At 47.9% G+C, this 19,773-nt stretch overlaps 1 protein-coding gene across 1 annotated transcript in view; it reads right to left on the reverse strand.

The window, feature by feature from the left end:
* Positions 1-19,533, reverse strand: part of Slc18a2 (solute carrier family 18 member A2) — a 36,593-nt gene extending 17,060 nt beyond the window's left edge. Inside the window, exons 1-10 of the mRNA XM_040273623.2 lie at positions 19,087-19,533; positions 18,556-18,690; positions 16,786-17,140; positions 7,850-7,908; positions 7,492-7,575; positions 7,128-7,220; positions 6,271-6,360; positions 6,114-6,157; positions 5,982-6,042; positions 3,904-3,999 (exon numbers count right to left, since the gene is read on the reverse strand). Coding sequence (XP_040129557.2) covers positions 3,904-3,999; positions 5,982-6,042; positions 6,114-6,157; positions 6,271-6,360; positions 7,128-7,220; positions 7,492-7,575; positions 7,850-7,908; positions 16,786-17,140; positions 18,556-18,676 — 1,003 coding nt within the window. The 5' untranslated portion in view covers positions 18,677-18,690; positions 19,087-19,533. The remainder of the gene's footprint in view (positions 1-3,903; positions 4,000-5,981; positions 6,043-6,113; positions 6,158-6,270; positions 6,361-7,127; positions 7,221-7,491; positions 7,576-7,849; positions 7,909-16,785; positions 17,141-18,555; positions 18,691-19,086) is intronic.
* Between the last annotated feature and the right edge of the window lie 240 nt (positions 19,534-19,773).

The following is a 19,773-nucleotide window of genomic DNA, read 5'->3' on the forward strand; positions in this document are numbered from 1 at the left end:
GCTGGTCAGGTGGACACTGAAAGCGCAGGTGATGAACCTGAAAAATGACCTCCCCCTGACATCCAGGCAGCCTGTACTCTGCTGTCTACCCACGTGGCCCAGGGCTCCTGGCTGACCTTAAAGACTTTACAAAGGAAGCCTCAGGCTTTGAAGAGGACAAGAGCAGAGCAGCTAGAGTGCCCTGCACATGGCCGGGCCACATTTAATTAGGATCACAGGCCAATTAAGTGGAACTCAGAAGGCCTGGGGAAAGCCTCACGGCCCACATTGTGCAGTCAAGTGCAGGGAGCTCTGCTGGGCTGTGCACGCCTACCTGGGAGATGGTGCTTCCTGAGGACACCTGAGACCCAGGTCCCAGAGGGAAGGCAAAGCTGGGAAACACCTCTACAAGAGCAGCAGCAAGACTGAGAATGTCCTCATCTTTTGCAAAACCTATCAGCACTGAGCATAAGAGGAAGTGCTCCTCCCGCAGAGCATGGTGCTTTCCCCAGGACCTTGAAGGTCCCTGGATTTCCTCTCCCATCTTGACTCCCAGGAAGTTCAGAGATATATTTTATGCCTAAGAAATAACCTTTGCTTAGCTCCAAGAATCCTCCCTCTTATAGGGAATAACTCTTGTTATTTGGGGCTCCTTTTGTGACACAATTCACTTCCTGTAAAATTCACCCTTGACAGTGTGCAGTTTGGTTGGTTTGGGTATGTTCACCAGGTTGTGCAATCACCACCAACAACGGAATCCACAAGACTATGATCACCCCAAAAAGAAACCTCACACCTAGTTTGGGCTGCTCAAGGATTGGTTGGTGAGAGAACACCAGCGAATCAATGCAGAACTTGAAGGGACTGGCGGGTTCTCAGGCTGGACCACGTGGTGGGAGCCAGGACACAGTCTAAATCAAGAGGTGGAAGCTTCCAAGAAGACACCCCTGTGAGGGCTGGATGTTCAAGGACAAATGCAGGTGGCCTGCAGAAAGGTTTGGGGGCATTAAAAACGCCAGCTTAACTCAAAACTGAGTCTCCCTGCGATCTCCCATGTGAGTTCAAAAAACTATGAAAGGAAAATAAATCTCTAAGATGGATATCAATCAATTCTTAAAGAAAAGGGGCAAATATCAATAAGAAAAGATGCTCAATTTCACTTATTAAATGAAATTAAAACAAGCTCCCCTTTCTTACACATTTTAGTCACTGGAAAAGACTGAAGACCAATAATAGCTGTGTTAAAACACTCACTTCCAGGCACTAAAACATTCATTTAACTTTTAGGATTTGTGCCTGACAAATATATCTCCAAACATGAAGAGGGATGCAGATGATGGGTATTCTCTGCAGTATGGTTTCTAATGGTACAAACTGGCAGTAACCCAAATGCCCAACAAAAGGCAATGGTTGCAAATTTATGGCATAATCTTTTTTTAAAAAATATCTTTATTTTATGTATTTATTTTTATGTGGTGCTGAGGATCGAACCCATGGCCTCACGCGTGCTAGGCGAGCGCTCTACCACTGAGCCACAGCCCCTGGCATAATCTTAAACAGAATATTCACCATTAAAATAATGATAGCCTTGTAGTTTAAAAAAAAAAGGCAGATTGAATTTCTAGGATTTACTCCACTTCCCATACCCCCAATGTCTATTCAAATATTCCTAAAAGAATAAATGAAAGTTCTAGGCACACATCCCACATGCTCCTCCCCAGGCCTAAGGACAAACAGAATGGGCCAGGAGAAGCAGTAACAAGAAAGAGAAGCAAACAGAGGGCAATAGTGGTGGACACACAGGGAACACTGGAACCTTCCACCTGCATGTGGAGCTGTCAACAAGAAGCAAGAGCCCTGTGCCTCATACTCCAGAAAGTTCAGGAGCTGAGGAATGAGGAGTTGAGAAGGTCAGCTGAGAGCGGGGACTGTGGACAGGGAAAAGGTGGGAAAGCTACTTTGAGAGAAGCTGGATCTCCAGCCCTCCAGCCCTCCAGCCCTCATCCCAGAAGGATGCAGGTTCTCTAGAGAAGCTAAACTGGAATGGTTAAGGTCCCAAGGAATGGGCAGCAAGGAGGCAAGGGACAATAGAAGCTGAATTGGAGATTGAAAGAAAGTCCCTACTGAAATGGCCACGGGGTGTCATTTCAACAAAGATCAACTCACACACACAATACAAAAGGGCTCTTCAAATTGAAGACAGGCAGCTGGGCGTGGCAGAGCACACCTGTAATCCCAGCTACTCAGGAGGCTGAGGCAGGGGGCTGCAAGTTCAAGATTAGCAATTCAGCAAGATCCTGTCTTTAAATAAAAATTAAGGGGCTGGGGCTGGGGCTCAGTGGTAGCACACTTGCCTGGCATGTACGAAGCACTGGGTTCGATTCTCAGAACCACATATAAATAAATAAAATAAAGGTCTATCAACAACTAAAAATATGTTTAAAAAAAAATAAAAGGATGGGGATGTAGCTCATTTGTACAGCAATACCATGGACAAGGCCCTGCATTCAATCTCCAGGACTGAAAAAAAAAAATGTAACAGCATCAACTTTAAAACTTTGATAGATAGCTTAAAAGATAAAAGATTAATAAATTAAGGGCAAAAAAGGAAAGGTGAGAAATAAAAAGAATGAAACATAGAGGTCCAACATCCAACCAAGTGGAGTAAAAGAAGAAAATGAGGAGGGAGGGGGTTAATGAGAGTAATCATAGAAAAAGGTTCCCCAGGTGAAAGGGCTAACCCAGCAAGCCACCAGTATTTGGGAAAAGAATAAAAATAAAAAACCACGGCCCATTGCCATCGCAGACACTCATAACCCAGAGAGGTAAAGGCTCCAACAGAGACTCAGGAATCAGAAGACCTGGCGCCTCCTGAGCAGTAGTGCGGGATGCTCGAATGCAATAGAATGGTGGCCCTGAAACTCGGAAAGAAAATGCTTTCCATCAGGAACTGTGAAGACAGACTAAGTCAGTCACGGGGCGGGTGAGACATCTGCAGGTATGCAGGGCCTCAGAACTTCCCACACCTTGCAGCACCCTCTTTCCCAAAGCTGCTGGACAATGCCCTTCCACATGATGAGGGGGTGACCTGAGAGAGGACAGAGGAGAGAAGAACCCAGGAAACAAGAGAAGCAAAGAGGATGCCCAGGGGATGGGGAGCAAGGCCTGGAGAACACTCCATCTAGACCCAGAGATGGAATAGAGTTCACAAATGAGCAAAGCCAGAAAGATTAGGCAGCCAATGAACATGAACGCCTTTAGGGGACCTTCATACCGGCCAGAGAGTCTAGGGGGTGATTCATAAATGCTACATAGAAAACTAAGAAAATGAAAAAAAAAAAAGGCAAAAACCTGTTCAGGAAAAACAAGTTTGTAGAAAGAAAAAAATTAATCACAGTACCCTACAATGCTCAACGTGAATCAATATTTACAGTCACAAAAATATCAATGCTAAATGCCTACAACAACAACAAAAAAATGTGATGCATTTACAGTGGTACCCCCCCTTCTCTGTGGAGGAAATGTTCCAAGACCCCTAGTGAATGCCTGAAACTACAGATAATACCAAATTCTGCATATATCATTTTCCCTAAACACTTATGCACCTATGCCAAAGTTTATAGAATAGTCGAGATTAACAATAATGAAATAAAAGAAGTATCAATTTCATAAAAGTTTGTGAATATTCTCTCTATATATCTCTACATCAATCTCAATCTCATATTATACTTTAACCTTTCCATTTGAAGCATTCATCAGGGATGATGTAAAACCCAGAGCTGAAACAGACCCCAAAAGTGCCCTAAAGCAGTCAAACAGAAGCAATCACTGAATCATCCTGGTTCAATTCAGTAGGGCTGCCCTGATGGGAACCACTCTGGGGATAAAAGTTCTAGAATCCAAAGAACCCACCCCAGTCCTTACCCAGCTGCCACTTTCGGGAACACATGGTCTCCATCATCCAGATGGGCAGGGCTGGCTCCAGCATGGCGATCCCCATGTTGGCGAAGCAGATGGAGCCTTTGAAGGAGGAAGAGGGTGAGTATGCTTAGACTTCAGGTCCTGAGTGTCCTCCACGGTCTCGCCAAACACAGTTGGACCCCAGCTCACATTATCTAGAACTTCTCCTCCTTCCATAAGGAAAAGGTAAAACAACAAGCCAAAGAGCTAACAAGGAGTTTTTTGTTATTATAATTTTAAATAAGTAGAATCCCAGAGTCATGAGGTTAGAACTAGAGGGCGCTGACTGGTCATTTGGTTAATCTATCCTATCTATTAATGAAGGAACCTGCCTGGGGCTGCCCAGCAGCCAGCAATTTCCAGGCCACACATGGTGATGGCAACCTGAGCTCTTGTGACTATGTTTTATTGTGCAATGAATGTGGACATTTCTAATGATTCCCTGAAATGCCAGAAAATCCAAGAAAGACCACAGTGCAGTTAGCACAGGTGTGCTATGGAGGGATTTTTTTTTTTAAATCAACTAAACATACAAGGTACCTATGCAAATATTATCACTCTGTTAACTAGACCCTTTGTAAATATAGAACAATCTGGAAAAAGACACACAGAACTGTCTCCATCAATCTGGGAGCCTCCTGTATTGTGTTCCACGGAACCTGTAATTTGCTAGAACAAATTCAAAACACTCTTACAATCGTGATGAAGCTGCACACGTAATGAGAGATCTTTTCATTCTCTGTGACATTTAAAGGCAGAACATAAAAATGATTGGGCTCTCCTCCCACCCACCTTGTTCCCAACTCCCCTGCCCCAGAACTGGGGATGGTCTGACGGTACTGAGTATATCTTTGTATTTCCTTTCATGAATGGGACCAGGCAGTAAGACTTCAAGAAATTCTAGGCAGGCAGACCAGGTATGCCCAAAGTTCATGGAGTCATATCTCTGAGACCTGGTCCCCAACCACACCCTGCTCATCCCCACACTTCAATGGCCAGGGCTCCAGGGACATCTGAGCTCTGGGATGCTGCCTGTGCTTTGCAGGACCTGCTGCAGGAAGAGATCTCAGCACCAGCTTCCCAATTCTACAAAAGCCAACAGCAGCAGGATTAAACAAAACTAGCCTTTAAATGGCCTCGGGGACAGCAGGGCCAGGGGCCCAGGCACCCCCAGCCCTCCTGGACAGCTGGAGCCCTGCTTAGAAAAATCTCACCATAGCTGTGTGTGATGCCTCACTGCAGGGCCACCCCAGAGAGCACTAGCCAGACATGACACCTGACACCAGGGCCCTGCTGACCTTGGCCTCAGGTCCAGGCAGCACCTACATGAACCTGGTCCCTTATCAAGCAGGGAGGTGGCCTACTGCTACCTAGACAGACTGGAGACAGCCTCTTGGATGAATACAGCCTTTCCCCTTTCCCAGAGTCACAGACTGGGGACAGCCTCTTGGATGAATGCAGCCTTTCCCCTTCCCCAGAGTCACAGAACCCTAAAGCTTTCTCTTAGCCCATCCACACCAAGAAACCAAATACGTAACCTTTCACTAAAGGGTGATTTCTGCGACCTGCCAGCTGCTCCATGGGGATGTGCTCCTGCAGGAAGAGAGGGTTCCCCTGGGCCCTCTGGGGCTCCACTGTCAGTAGCTAAGAGAAGCAGTATGCCCACTGAAGACCTCAGCAGTGCAAATCCTTCCAGAAAGTTCAAGGCCAAACAATGATGACTTTGACACAAAGGGAATGAGCAGGCTTAGCTTCAAACAAACTTCTGAGGCAGGGCTTCCCCGGGGCACAATGTGACTCTGGCAGCTCTGCAGAGCATGGTGCATACCATATAGATTTGCCCCAAGTGAAACACAAAAGAGACCTGTGTAAGAGTCAGAAATCAATGACAGAAGAAAACCATTTCCTGAGACTTTTAACCCCTCTTGCCTTTGGCTTCTTCCATTGCCCTACATTTCCAGCAGCAAGATAGAAACTGGTACCTGCCGCCCACCCCAGCCTCAAGGGTGTGGCCTCGACTGTGAAGAACCTGGGAGCCTCACCTGCGGCAATGAGGATGTATGGGTCTTTCAACAGAGTGGTCAGAGGTGTCCCCTTCTGACTCTGTCAAGCAAAAACAGGGGTTTAGAAGAGTCACTGTGGCTACCGCCAGCCCTCACTCCCCAGCTGCTCACCTCTGGCTGCACCCGCGATGGCTGGAGCACAAAGAGCTGAATAGCTGCAAGGGAAAAAACACAGAGGATCCCCTTTTCAGGAAGCAGGTGTGGCCCTGATCATGCACCCTCGTGCAGGCCATGGTCACAGCAACAGTGCCCACGCGGCCTCACTCACCTCCATCCAAGAGCACCAAGGCAGCCAGCACCAGGAACGGAGCCGTCTTCCCCACGAACTCATACAGCACACTCCCGAAGGGCGGGCCCACTGTGGGAGAGAGGAGCCATGCCAGCCTCATGGACGCCCTGCCCCAGACCAGAACCATTACTTGCTTCTTGCATTTCCCTCTCTACTCTGTTCCAAAGAAAGATCTGGGGGACACACCCTACATTCTATGTCGTCAATACTAAGTTGCCTCAACAGCTTCCTCCAGGTGGATTTTTCACCTGAGAAGTGGGAAGAGCATATAAGGCCACTGAAAAGGCAAGGGGGGACAGGAACCGGTTCAGGCACAGGACAGCACCACTTTCAGAGCCCAGGAAAGGGGCATCCGGGCTCCACTGCTCCAGACTGGCACAGATGGGAACCATGCCTCCAAATGAAGGCCAAATGTCAGAGAAAAAGGGAAAGGATCCAACTCTCCCTCAGGGGAGAGATCTGTCCCCTGGCCTATGAAGTCTGCGTGGGAGGGCATTCTGGGGAGGCAGACACAGGCGGTTGGAAAGTTCTCTGGATAACTCAGAATGTTTGAGGGTCTGCAGACCTTCCTGCTCAACCCTTTCTTTTTCATTAGGGCCAAAGGAGGTTTAGGAGACCAAAGATCGGGTCCTCCTAACTCAGGACTCTTCCCACTACCTTCCACAGTCTCCCTGAAAGTAGGAAATAGAAAGGCAGATTGGGGGGCAGCTGGGGAATCTGTCAGTGTAAATATAGACTTGTTCCCACTGTATCCAGGGCCACTGGGCAAGGACTGTCACTGCCCAAAGCCAGACAGGCCCCTTCTGCCTGCAAGCTCGCATGATGGCCTTACCCACCTAAGACCCCCATGGCCAGGCCTCCTAAGGCGATCCCCATAGCGTTGCCTCTCTCCTCATCATCTGTGTACACACTGGCAAGCATGCCCATCCCTAAACAGGAGAAGACGCACGCAGTCAACAGGCTGGAGGGCGCTCAGAGGCATCTGCGACTTACCCTCTCTCCCCAGCCAGACCAGGGATCTTCTGGAACCTGAGAGATTAACTGACACACAAAACCAAAGGACATCCAAGAAGGAGGAGGGCACCTTCTCTGAGAATCCCCACCACCACCCAGCCTTGAGTCCCCAAGTTCAACAAGCTGTGCAAGGGCTGCACAGGACAGGGCTGGGCCTCCCCCTCCAACAGCTGTTTCCACACCTACCAGCTACAGATGAGCAGGAGGAGCCAATGCCCTGCAGGGACCTGGCGATGAGCAGGAAGGCATAGCTGCTGGAGAAGGCAAACACTGCCAAGACAAGAGGCCAGTCCAGCCGGTTAGGGCCATGCCCCTGAGGACAGGATGGAACCATCCCAACAGGGGCTTTCTGAGGCCCACCCTTTTCCAAAGGAGCACTTCAATGTTCCTACACTGTGCTCTTGCTCCAGGATGTCCCCTCTGTCCGCTGCTTTCTGTAACTGTTACCCATACACACACCCCAGGTTGTATTCTGATTCTCAGCTCATGGATAACAGGATTCATTCTGAGACCCACACTCAGAAGGCAAACATGGGACACTTACTAATTGTTGAGATAAACATGATGCAGAATCCCGCAAACATAGGAATGGGATAGCCGATTCTGCAAAACACAAACATGAGGGAAATCTGGTGACTGCTGGGTATTTTTTTAAGGCTTTATATTGATTCTCTCCTGGTTATCCTTTGGGATCAGACAGATAAGCGCTTGGTTGGCTTTTCTAAAAATTCATATCCTCAGTGCTTCCTATGTGACCTTTCAGTGTTTGGACTGTCTTAGAACATGAATACATTTGTAGACTGCCACTCGGAACAGAAATTTCTCTGGAATAAATGTCAACACAATATGAGCAAGTAACCCAGAACATACCCAAAATACACGGCCCCCAGTTCCACCACCACCATCCCCTTTTTTCAAATCTCTTTAATTATAGTCTTTGCTAGAACGTCCCCAAGGGGACCGCCTGCAATCACCTGACTCTGGTAAAAGGCTATCAAGTGCTTCAGTTGGCAGCAGAGACAACCACACTGTCTAGGAGATGGTTTTAAAACCTGCCTTCCCGTTGACCCCAGTGAGGCCACCTCAAAAGATACACCTCGTTTTTCTGTACAAAAATTCAAAACCCAAATTTCTCTCTAAGGAAGGTCACCTCCCACACAGGGCTCCGGCACCAGGCTGGATGCCTGGCTGACACGTGACCCTGCCTAAAGCCACGTAGGTCGGCTCAGCCCAGGGAGAGGCTACCCTGCCTCCTAGGGCTGGAATGTAGAGATGTGGATGATAAACTGTCCACCGGTGCCTGGAGCACAGAAGGCGCTTCAGAAATTTCATTTCCTCCCTCTCCTTCCTCTGCTTTGCTGCGCTGTCAAGAGCTCCCTGTGTACAGCAGCCTGCAGCCCCAGGCAGCTGCCTGCCCCTCAGCCCTGAGCAGGGAGGGCCTCCATTGGATGAGCCACTGCCCTACCGTAGGCTTCTTCCAAACCACAACAGCCCAGGCCCCAGAAACCTGGAGAGGGACCAAGTGAACCCAGGAAGGCAGGAGGGCAAAACGTGATGAGCCCAGACATGCCTGGACGGGTTCTTGCATCTCAGGTTCTCATAAAAAGTCACAATCACAGCATCTTCATTTAAAGGTTGCACCCAACCCTACAAACACATAGACCAACCAGTTCAATAATTTCCTAAAAGCACACAATCACGCCCCCATTTTACAAATAAGGAAACCAAGGCTTAAAAGAATGACTTGTCCAATGTCATTGGACTAGTTTCAATCGGGCCACTAGCTTCCCTTCAGTCCAGAGCTTTTCCTTTGGTAGCTTTTCCCCAGGGACGTAAAGGGCAGAAGTGGCTTTAAATGGAATCTTTCCAAAAGTTCTCCTGACTATACTCATAGTTTTTAAAATGGCTTTGTGTGCATCCAGAAACCAAGTACCAAAAATATAAATAGCCTCTCAAAATTGTAACGGATTCTCAGTCATTCAGTCCCCCTCCCGGAAAAGATTCCCTGATGTGAACTGGGATGAGCTCATAATTCACAAAGGGGGCGCCATGCAATCAGGTGAAGAGGACACGGCCATCAAGGGCAGCTTCTCTCATCTCAGCCGCCCCAGCCGAGTGCTCTGTGCTCCTTATTCCTAAGGACCAAAGAAACCCCACTGGGGTCTTACAAGGCATTGATGGGCACTGAACAAGGCAAAGTTCAAGAGGCTCAGCAAGAGCTCACAGGCAGTTTATTTTCAGAAACTGTGACACATCTTGTGAAAGAATAGACAGCTCACAATGTTCGTGGCTCCCCTGGAATAAAAACAGGCCTCCCATCCCTTTCAACATACATTTGGGAAACCCAGTAGTTGAAGTGCCCGATATGTGTGTCAAAGCCACTGGAATTAGGGGTTTACCTCCCTTCACCAGGTCTTAGCTTTGGTTATTAATAAAGCCTTAATGTGGAGCCCTGTGGCCACAAAAGACATTTCTGGTCCCTTTGCAGACTGCACGCAAAAGTCCTGAATGGTTTCAGGTCAGAACTCAAGAAAATTCAACAACTCATCTGTGGCCCCAAACCACCAGTGATACCACAACCAGTCTACCATGGCCAGCAGCTGAGGTCCCATGACAGGACATAGCTGGGGTTGGCTGGAAGCCACGAAGCCATGTTCTTCCCAGGAGGCTAGGACACTCTGTGACTGCATTGTGAAGGCAGATGGCCTGGGGATCCTGCAGTTCCTTTGGCCTTCATGCCTGCTTTTCAGCAGCCAGCACTAGGGTTCCAGAAGGTAAGTAACCTGCCCCAAACTCAGGTGGCAGGTATACTGTGAGTATCTAATGTGTGCCAGGTCCTGCTGGCATACATGTGGGTACACTAGTCCCAGGGACGGACATTCCCAGTGATACTTGGGATGGAGGTGCACAATCTCATCAAAGTCCACAGGGCTGTGTGCTCACACGGGTCTTCTCACCAAGCCTCAGGCTGCATTTGCTTTATAAACACTGCAATACTGTCCATTTAAAATTTCTCTGGGTTTTAGCAAAGCATGTATGGAATAACTGAATGCAGAGCTGGGTGGAAACACCCGGGCTGGCCAAATCATAGCCTTTGTGGTCTTCAGTGAGATGGAGTGGCTCACCCGCAAGCAGAGAGCAAGCCAAAAGCTACCTTCCTGCCAGACACACAGCTGTAGCACCTTCAGTACCAGTAAAGCCATTGACAGGGCTGCCCAATGGCCAGTGCCTGGCAGCATCTTTACCTGATATGCAGCCCCAAGGCAAATAAGACCCAACAGGTGGCTGCTGGGTCTCCAACCTCAAACTCCTCCAGCCCCAAAATTGCACACTCACATCAGAAAGAGGGTCGTCCATACCCTTGGGTCACTGTGTAGTGGGCAGAACACAAAGCCCTTTGTCTTTCCCTACAATGTCTACAAATAGACAGAAGCTCATTTGATGTTAGTCATAACCATCTGAGTTGGCCTCTTATCTGGATTCAAGGCCATCTCAAATAACGTATTACCAGCAGAGCTAGATCTGATTCAGCCAACGTTTAACCAAATGTCCATCATCTCCCCGTGAGTCATGCCAGCCCACGGTCATCCTCTATAAAGCCTCAGGGAGCAGTTAACCCAATTTGAGGAAGATTAAAAATCACATATTGAATCCTAGGAAAATATGTGAAAACAATAAAAGTTAGGATAATTACACAGACCTAGTCAGTGGAGAAACCCAAATGTCCCTTAATGGCCACTGACAAATGATATTTATTCTCCAATGCTAATAAGTAGTTTCTCTTTGCCAGAGAGGCTAAGGTAGACTATTCTTAGCTTGCAAAGACCACAGTTTCTTCTACTTTGGGAAATGATAAAAGGAAGGACACAAAGTAAGGACCCAGCAGGGTGAACCATCACCAGATAAGACGAAGGGATCTGCTCCTTTTTAATTATCTCAGACCACTCCTAAAAGGTGGAGCAGGAAGTGAATGTCAAGGAACAGGATGATATTTCAAATTTTCTTGGATATAATAGGAAGTTTGTCAATCATTTATTAAATGAAACAAAATCCTCAGGTGTAGCCCTGAGGTTTGCAGGTCTTCTGCAGATAGAAGATGTAAGCAGGTGTTTATGTGGCCCACGAATTACTGCCCTTCCTGAGGTGGGCCCTGTTCCCGACACCAGCTCAACTGCAATCTTTGCTCCCATGAGAACTGCTCTAATTCCACTGCAGTTTATTCTGAGTTCAAAGCGAAGACTCTGTCATACTGTGCTTCTACCATCACCACAACATCTGGAGTGGGAGATCCCTGTCCAGAACAGCTGGTTCCCCTGTTCACAGAGAAGCTGAATAGGTCACTGATGATTCTTGCAAAGCCCACTTTAGAGTAACTGGCTGAAGCTGAGAGAGAGAGAGAGAGAGAGAGAGAGAGAGAGAGAAAATAATAACCCCAGTAGATTTCAGAGAGATTTCATGCCCTGTAGCTAGCTTCCTCCTTGTCATTCAGATGTTAGCTAAGATTTGTATGGAAAAATAACTGCTTTCAACTCGACTAGGTAACTATGGAAATAAATTAATCCACTGACTCTGGCTTGATAAAAAACAGACCACCCAGACAATGACGGCTAAGGAGGAAGCCAAGGGAGACAGCCCCAGCAATGCCGTTAACTCCTTCCCCAGCCGGCTGGAAGGTTTGGAATATCTTTTGGTTCTAAAGCTGCAACTACTATTTAAACTTTACACTAGGCAAGGGCAGACCAGGATGCCACACCCTGAGCTGGGGGTAGCTCAGTAATAGAGGACAAGCTAGCATGAATGAGGCCCCAGGATCAAATTCCAGCACCAAAAAAGAAAGAAGAGAAAAAGGAGCCACATCTTTGCTTGAATTATGGCAGGGGAAAGGGAAACTTGTTTTCACATTGTCTGTGAGCGTTCCTTTTATGTACATATAAGCTTAAAATCCACTTACTGGGCCGAATGATGAGAGGTGTCACTAGAATAATTTTGCTACCTCCTGTTATTCATGACCACAACTCTGAAATGAATAGTTCAACTGGAATTGTAAAATAAGTCACACGAACCTCCAAGATGGAAACTGAGTCGAGCAAGGCAGGCTCAGGCATTAAAAAGTGCTGCTAGATCCTTGACAATGACATATGACAAAATCAAATGCCCTTTCTTCCTTATGTGGTCACATATTTTCAGTGGAAATATAGTAACCGAAGAGTCAACGAAAGAATAATTTGTATCAGATTACTGCCAAACATACACTTAAACACTTCCTAAGATGGCTACTTTGTGTTTTCAGAGTTAGGCCAGAGACCCTAACACTAAAAACAACAGACAAGCTGTCCACCTTCTGGTATCATCTGACAAAAGCCACTAAGGTGGCACCATCATGACCATGAATACAGGGTTGGGCTGGGGCCTATGTGGAGCTGGATGTCTCATCTCAGAATGGGCCCCCGTTAAATTAAAGCCAGGGGCTTCAAAGAGTCGTGGCTCCTACCAGTCTGACTAAGCAGCTCCTTGAGTTTTGGGGGATTTACAAAGCTGGGCCAGTTCACATCAGGAACTGGAGCCAGAAAAAGTCCAGGTCCAAAAAAATTAGGCTGATTTTTTTCCCCAAATTCTCTGGCCGCTGATTAAAACTCTCTATACCTTTACCTATTTAGCATTGTACAACCAGAAAGGGCCCAAGAAAATGCAAGAATGACAGATTTTTTTTTAACCTGTATTCTTTATTTTCAGTAGCTAAAAGTACAAGCTGTATAATTGTAAGCAGGTACAAAGAACAGGAGTGGGGAGAACAGAGCCTTGAAACAGGGACAGTGCACAGATTATAGCCCTACTGTGGCTGAGGGCAAAGGCTTTCCTCACAGAGACTGAGAGTCCATCTTTACTAAAAGCAGTGGCTTTTACTAAAAGCCTGCAGGTGCCCAACCACAGTAAGTAAAAGCAGGATAGAGCTTGGTGTCTCTAGTTTTATTTTGTTTGTCCCTTTTATTACCTTAAACTTTGGGTCAGGTCCTGCTCAGCTCTGCATGCAGGCACACTGACCATGTAAAGAGTGTTCATCTAAATATTAATACAAGGTTTACCAGAAATACATTTACCTAACCTCTCTCGCTCCCCCTTCAAGACGGAAGTAAGATTCACAACACCCTGTCTCAGATTGCAGGAGTCATGCCTAGAAGTTTCCAGTCACTACCCTCTGCCAGGATTATGGTTTTGAGAGACAAACACCCTGGGGAACAAGTGAAAATCGCCCCCTCAAGCAGTAAGGATTTTCTAGAGCAACCTCACAGAACCAGAACTGAACAACCAGACCACTGTTTGGCCAAGACGACCTAATTACGCAGACCTCTGGCCCCTGCCCCAATTTTTTCTGTATTTAAACATGAAGCTCCCGTCAGCACCCAAAGACAGGGCTGAGATGCTGGGTCTCATCTTGCCTTCCCAACATGGCCATATTGGTCAATGCTCCTTTCCTGACTTTCACTGTGACCTTTTCTGTTGCAAGGAGTGGCCGGTCCTGGTTTGTTGGGGCCCCTGAAGTCAAGGCTCGGTCAGGCCCAGGACTCCCAGAACATTTCTCCTCCTGTTCTACAAGCTCCTTTGCCCATTAAACCTGGGACTGGCCCAAAAGCTTTTATGAAAGTCTCTGCAAGTTCCCACGTCATGGTTTCAATTTCTCACTAATTTCCCCAGGAATACAGGAGCCGATCTTAAAATACTGTGTAAGCACACTTGTTTATTTCACTAAAAACATAAGTTATGCATAATGGTTTTTGCTCCTCTTTTAATCAAAAACACTCACCAACTTTAGAATGCTGTTGTAAACACTCGTGCCTACCAACTACACAGAAAACGTGAGTCATACCTCCTCTTGGTAATTGAGGATGAGACTGGCCCAAATTACATCAAAAGACTATCTGCAATGGCTCACAAGGACAGAGGGACCTGTCTCTTTGTTCTTTCTGTGCAAATGGAATGTATTTGTCCTTTTTGTGTTAGTTTCCATCTAAACTGTGGAGGGAAGCAGAGTCCGGGAGTGCTTAGAGGAACCATAAGTCCCCAAATTTACATCTACTGGGCTTAGAGAGTACCACAGTCATTTTGAAGAGATGATGGAATTGACTCAATTGTTTTGCCTACATCAATATTAAAATCTGTTTGAATTTCTACATTACAGGCAGCACTGGATACTAGTGATGATTTTCCATTTGCTGGGTAACTGGGGAAACTAGTTAAGGGTTACAATTTTGCTCTCAATGATTTCTAAAGTGGATCACCTACTACAAGAATGATTAAATTTGGGCAGGGGCTATAGCTCAGTGGCAGAGTGCTTGCCTAGCATGCGTGAAGCACTGGTTCTATCTGCAGCACCATATAAAAATAAATAAATAAAATAAAAGTATTGACAACTACAACTAAAAAACACTTTTTTTAAAAAAAAGGATAAACTAAATTTTACAAGTCACAAGATAAAATTAGTATTCTCTTGGAGGTCAACTTTTTGCAGCCCCAAATATAAACCTTAGCTGGCTGCAACCTCAAAGAACTTGCAGCATTTACTAGTGGAAAGGCCTCACGAATTATAAACAAGTTTGTTCCTCCTGGCATAAGCAAAGCATCTTAAAAACAAAATGGGGATTCTTAAAAGGCTTTTCATTTGCCATTTACATTTGCAAGATTAGAATACTGACATCATTTCAGGGCATTTCCAAGTATTACATCCAGGGTTGGTAACATTTCCACCCATGAGACTGGCAAAACATTGCCACAATAACATCCTCAATTTTCACATATAGTATTTGAGCTGTTTGTTCCACTGGGATACAAAACCCTGAGCAGTTTTCTGTAATTATGTATTTTAAGAAGCACTCTTAGTCTTGGAAAAAAAAAAAGAAAGAAAATAATTCTGCAACTCCTGAGGTGTGTGTGTTTGTTTTTCCTGGAGAACAGAGGAACAGCAGAATGTCACCTCCATAATGGTGCTTCACAGTCAGCCCATCCAGGGCTAACTGAGTATGGTCTGTGGCAGCTATCTCATCCTGCTCTGCAGAAGGGAGGGCTGGCCATGGCCTGGGATGGTTAACATGGATTCAGCAGCATTACTCAGTCTAGAAATTAAACTGCAGTTGGAAATGTGCTCCTGTGCACTTCACTGTGAAGCAGCCACCCCATGTGTCCAAGGACAGCTGGTGCTAGAAGAGGACGAGATCTGCCATACCTTCCCTGAGCCCCTGCCACCACCCCAGGTCCACAGAAGCACAGGGCCCCACCCTCAGAAGGGCCTCTGCATGGCTCAGTGCCCTGTCACTGCCATCTTGAAAGGCTTCACAGCATTTGAACAAGGGGCCTGCATTTTCATTTTGCACTGGGACCACAAATTATGCAGCCACTCCTGCTCCTCCCCACCTCCCCACGGCTTGGTTCACTGGCTCTTCAGTTTGGTTCTGGAATCTCAGATGGCTCCCAACTGCCTCCCACTTCTGGCCTGGCACTTGAGGTGTCACAGCCTCACCTAGGAGCCTTTCTCCTCAGCCCTGTCCCCTTAGTTTACCCTTCCTCCCTCTCTAGTCTTTATCTCTTCACAGCTCTGGCACTGGCTGGAAGGTAAGATTCTGGGCACTCTCTTCCCTGCCATTTTTGAATTTCTGCCTCTGGGGCTACTTGTTCATGTGATACCCTAACCCCAACTGCTCCCACTTCTTGAAGCTGATACCTTTGGTGAGGATCCCCATGTCCTGTGCTATGAGCACCCCAGGTGCCAGGTAGAACTGGGCTGTCTCAGGTGTAGAACCAAAAATACTCACTGGATGGACACCAACAATGCAGTAGTGAACCATTATTCCAAATAATGCAGGGCCAAAACCATCAGAACACTATGTTCATATAAAGCTAGTGAGGGTAGCTTGGATTTTCCAGACAATATAGCCTCAATTCTCTTCGTGCTTGTGGAAAGAGCTCAGAAATGAGCAAAGTGTGGCCCAGGACCTGGGTATCAGTTTAGAGTTAGGTCCATGCACCAGACTTTCCCCACACTCCTCACTTAGGCAGCTACTAGGTCCTTTGCCACCTCAGCTTTCAACAAGCAGCTGCTTGACCAGAGGCAGAAGACAAGACAAAGCCACAGAGCATATAGGATCTAATGACAGCCATGGTGACCTGACCGCAGAGTTCTTGCAGCCCAGGGCAATGACAACAAATGTAATTAAGAAATTCAGCATTTATAAAGAACCACTGTTTTGTTCTCTTTGATCTGTCTTCTGTACTATTTTCATACTCTTTGAACAACAGGAGGGAAGAGGGAACAAACGGGAAGTCATGGTTAACTGAGGACAGAGACGTAAGAGTAAGGAGACTTGGTTTTCCCCAGCTCACACGCTACTGATTCCTGAGATATGGACAATTGAATAATCAGAAAGGCGCAGGGAAATGCATATGGATTGATAAAAACATAAACCCTTTGGCTAGCATCACATCACCTACCTGTTGGTCAGCAGCCCTACGAAAGGGTTAGTGAGGAGCTGGACGGTGGCTTTGGAGGCAAACAGCAGACCGACTTGCACATTTTCATTGAGAAGGTCTTTGTCTTCACTGGGACAGTCAGAGGGGGCAGAGGACTTGTTGGTCACCATGTGCTGTGTGGTAGCAGCTCTATGCAGCTGTTCCCCATGAAGGTTTCCAGTAGCATTCCCAGTGACCATGGTAGAGTTGTCATAATAGGAGAAGATGCTCTGGAAGCTTCCTGAGGTGGAGGCTGTGAGCGCAGGCCTGGCAGTCTGGATTTCAGTTGCATTTTTCTCATGCTTAATGCTGTATAAGTAACTAGGGATGATGGGGACTGGGACAAGAGCAGAACAAGGCGATGACCACCCCCAAACCCTCTCTCAGACAAAAGCCAGCAAAACTATGGTTTAGTCAAAAGCCAAATGAGACCCAATGAAGGGACATATCTACTCCAGAAGCAGGACCACCATGCTGGAACAATTTCACATTGCTCAGTCCACTAGAGAGAGCAAAGCCCCAAGACACCCTGGGAGTTCTGTCTATTCTCAGGGGCAGCTGCTGTGCCAAAGTGACTGCCCCCAAAGGTTTTTGTCATTTGTGGGGTTTCTCATTATGGCTTTCCATCAGAAAAAAAAAATGTTTTAAAAAAGCAAAATTTGGGCTGAAGTCAAGTCATTGCTGATCTGGAATCAACCAGTGCTTCTCTGAGAGGCTCAAAAGATTTGTAAATGAATGAAGCAAGGAAACAGGAATCTAAATTTCATGACACATCTACACATCTTAGAAAAAAGATAAACCTGCAGGAAGCAATAAATTGGAAATTCTGCAACAGACCGATTTCATCATTCTGTGAGTGGGAATCTGCAATTTCCCATACAACCCATAAGATTTAAGAATTCTGTAGACTTTCACAAAGGAAAAGAAAACTGTGTGATACAACAGAAGCTTGGGTGTGTATGAAACAAAGCATTCAAGACAAAGGCAAACTGCTCCTGAACTGGCATGAGCTAGGATGCTCCTGAGCTGAAAACCTGAGGCCCAGAGAACAGTCAAGAGAGAACTTGAAAATGGGGAGAGAGGAAATGACCCAGCACTTAAGAGTTTGAATGAAAACAGTTTTTTTTTTAATTTGCTGCAAATTGGGATATTAAGGGGAAACATGCCAAACGCTTTTCTGTTAACAAGGCTAATTAAGTAATAAGTATTTAGTTTTTCAAAAATCCACTATAGGAAAAGGGATTGTTGCAATTGCTCTTATACTGCGTGCTGAGATGCTTCCATCTCAAATCATCCACTGATACATTTAAACGTCATTTCCTTTATTTAAGGAAGGATCACAACAAATAATTATTTTTTTATTTTCCCGAAGCATAATTATTTGAACGCATTATTTTGAACTCGGGAAACTGCTCCTCTTTAATAGAAATCTCTTTTTCCATCGCGGTGAAAGTGGGCAAAAGGAAGCAAGAAATTATCAAGAGGAAACATAAGTTTCGGGTCTTATCGGATGTCGCAGTTTTGACCTGACCACCAGGAAAGCCAAGCCACAAAGGCAACTCCTTCAAGTCCAGGCACTGCAGTCTTTTAGGGACTTTTTTTTTTTTTTTTTACTTTTTTTAACTTTTTTTCTTTTGCAAAGCGTGTTCTCCAACTTTCCCAGGCAGGCGCAGAGCTCTGGGACCGCGCCTAGGAGGAGGGAGCCCCGGAGGAGGGTGCCGGGAGGGCGGGGGACACCGGGGCGGTACGTACCCACGACGGTCAGCAGCATGTTGTCCAGCAGCAGCGCGAGGAACACGATGAACAGGATGAGCTTTCGCGAGTGGCGGCTCTCCCGCAGCCAGCGCAGCGGTGCCAGCTCGCTCAAGGCCATGGCTCGGGTCGCGGCTGCGGGAGCGAACGCGGTGAGGGCCGGGGCGCCAGGCAGCCCCCAGCCAAGCGCTCAGACTTGGCGGGGCAGTGAGCGGCGGGTGAGGAGTCGTCCGCGGCGACTGGCGACAGCAGCAAGCGCCCAGCCTCGCTCACCGGCAGCTAGCGCATCCCCAGGAGCGCACGGAGCGCCGTCGGGGACCGACCTGGGACCGCTGGGCTCTGGCTGTCCCCCTCCCCGCCGCGCCCGAGGGTCTCCCCTCTTCGACTGCGCCGTGGACCCCGCTCTCCGTGAGCCCCGCGCCCCGCTTCCCGGGGGTCCCTGGAACCCCCGCGCGTGGCTTGGGGTCCTCCCTGCTCTCCCCGACCCTCTCTCCTCCGCGCCGCGCAGGGGACAAGACCGGGCTGGCATACCTCGTGTCGCTGGCGGCTGCCTGCCCGCTCCTCACGCCCGCGCCTCCCGGCCGACGTGGGCTCCGTCCGTCCGCGGCTCGGGGTCGCAGTCTCCGCCCAGCGCTCGGCCGCCGCGCTCGGTTTACCCGGTCCGGCTCTGACGTCACGGCCGGCGCGAAGCGGGGGCGGGGGGCTGGGGCGCCCCGGCCTCGCCCACCCCACGTCGTCGCTTGCTGCGCGGGAGGGGCCGACGAGGCGCCGCCAGCCCTCCTGTGCCTGAGCCCCGGGAACCTGGGCCCGGTGAAGCAGCAGGGGCGCGGAGGGAGGGGATCAGAAGCCTCGGGGCGAGGGGTCCAGGGTCCGCGGAGAAGAGTCAGGGGCTCAGGGTGAGGAGGCGAGGTCAGTGCTTTCTTCTGGCCCGGAGTAGTGACCCGAGCTGCTCTGCACAGGTCTCGTGGCTCTCTGAGCCTCAGTGTGGATGAAATGGTCCAGGGGTACCTGGATGAAGGCAGTGGGGAAGTGACGTCAAAAGGGGCCTTAGGTGTTGGAAGCCAGGGACGACCCCAAGTGTTTTGGTTACCTTTTTCATCTCTGTGACCAAAACTTGGAGGAGGAAATTTTTATTTGGAGTTCATGGTTCCAGAGGTCTCGGTGCATACACAGCCGACTCCATTGCTCTGGGCCTAAGTGAGGCAAAACAGGGGGTCA

Source organism: Ictidomys tridecemlineatus, chromosome 1, assembly GCF_052094955.1.
Source record: "Ictidomys tridecemlineatus isolate mIctTri1 chromosome 1, mIctTri1.hap1, whole genome shotgun sequence".
NCBI lineage: Eukaryota > Metazoa > Chordata > Mammalia > Rodentia > Sciuridae > Ictidomys > Ictidomys tridecemlineatus.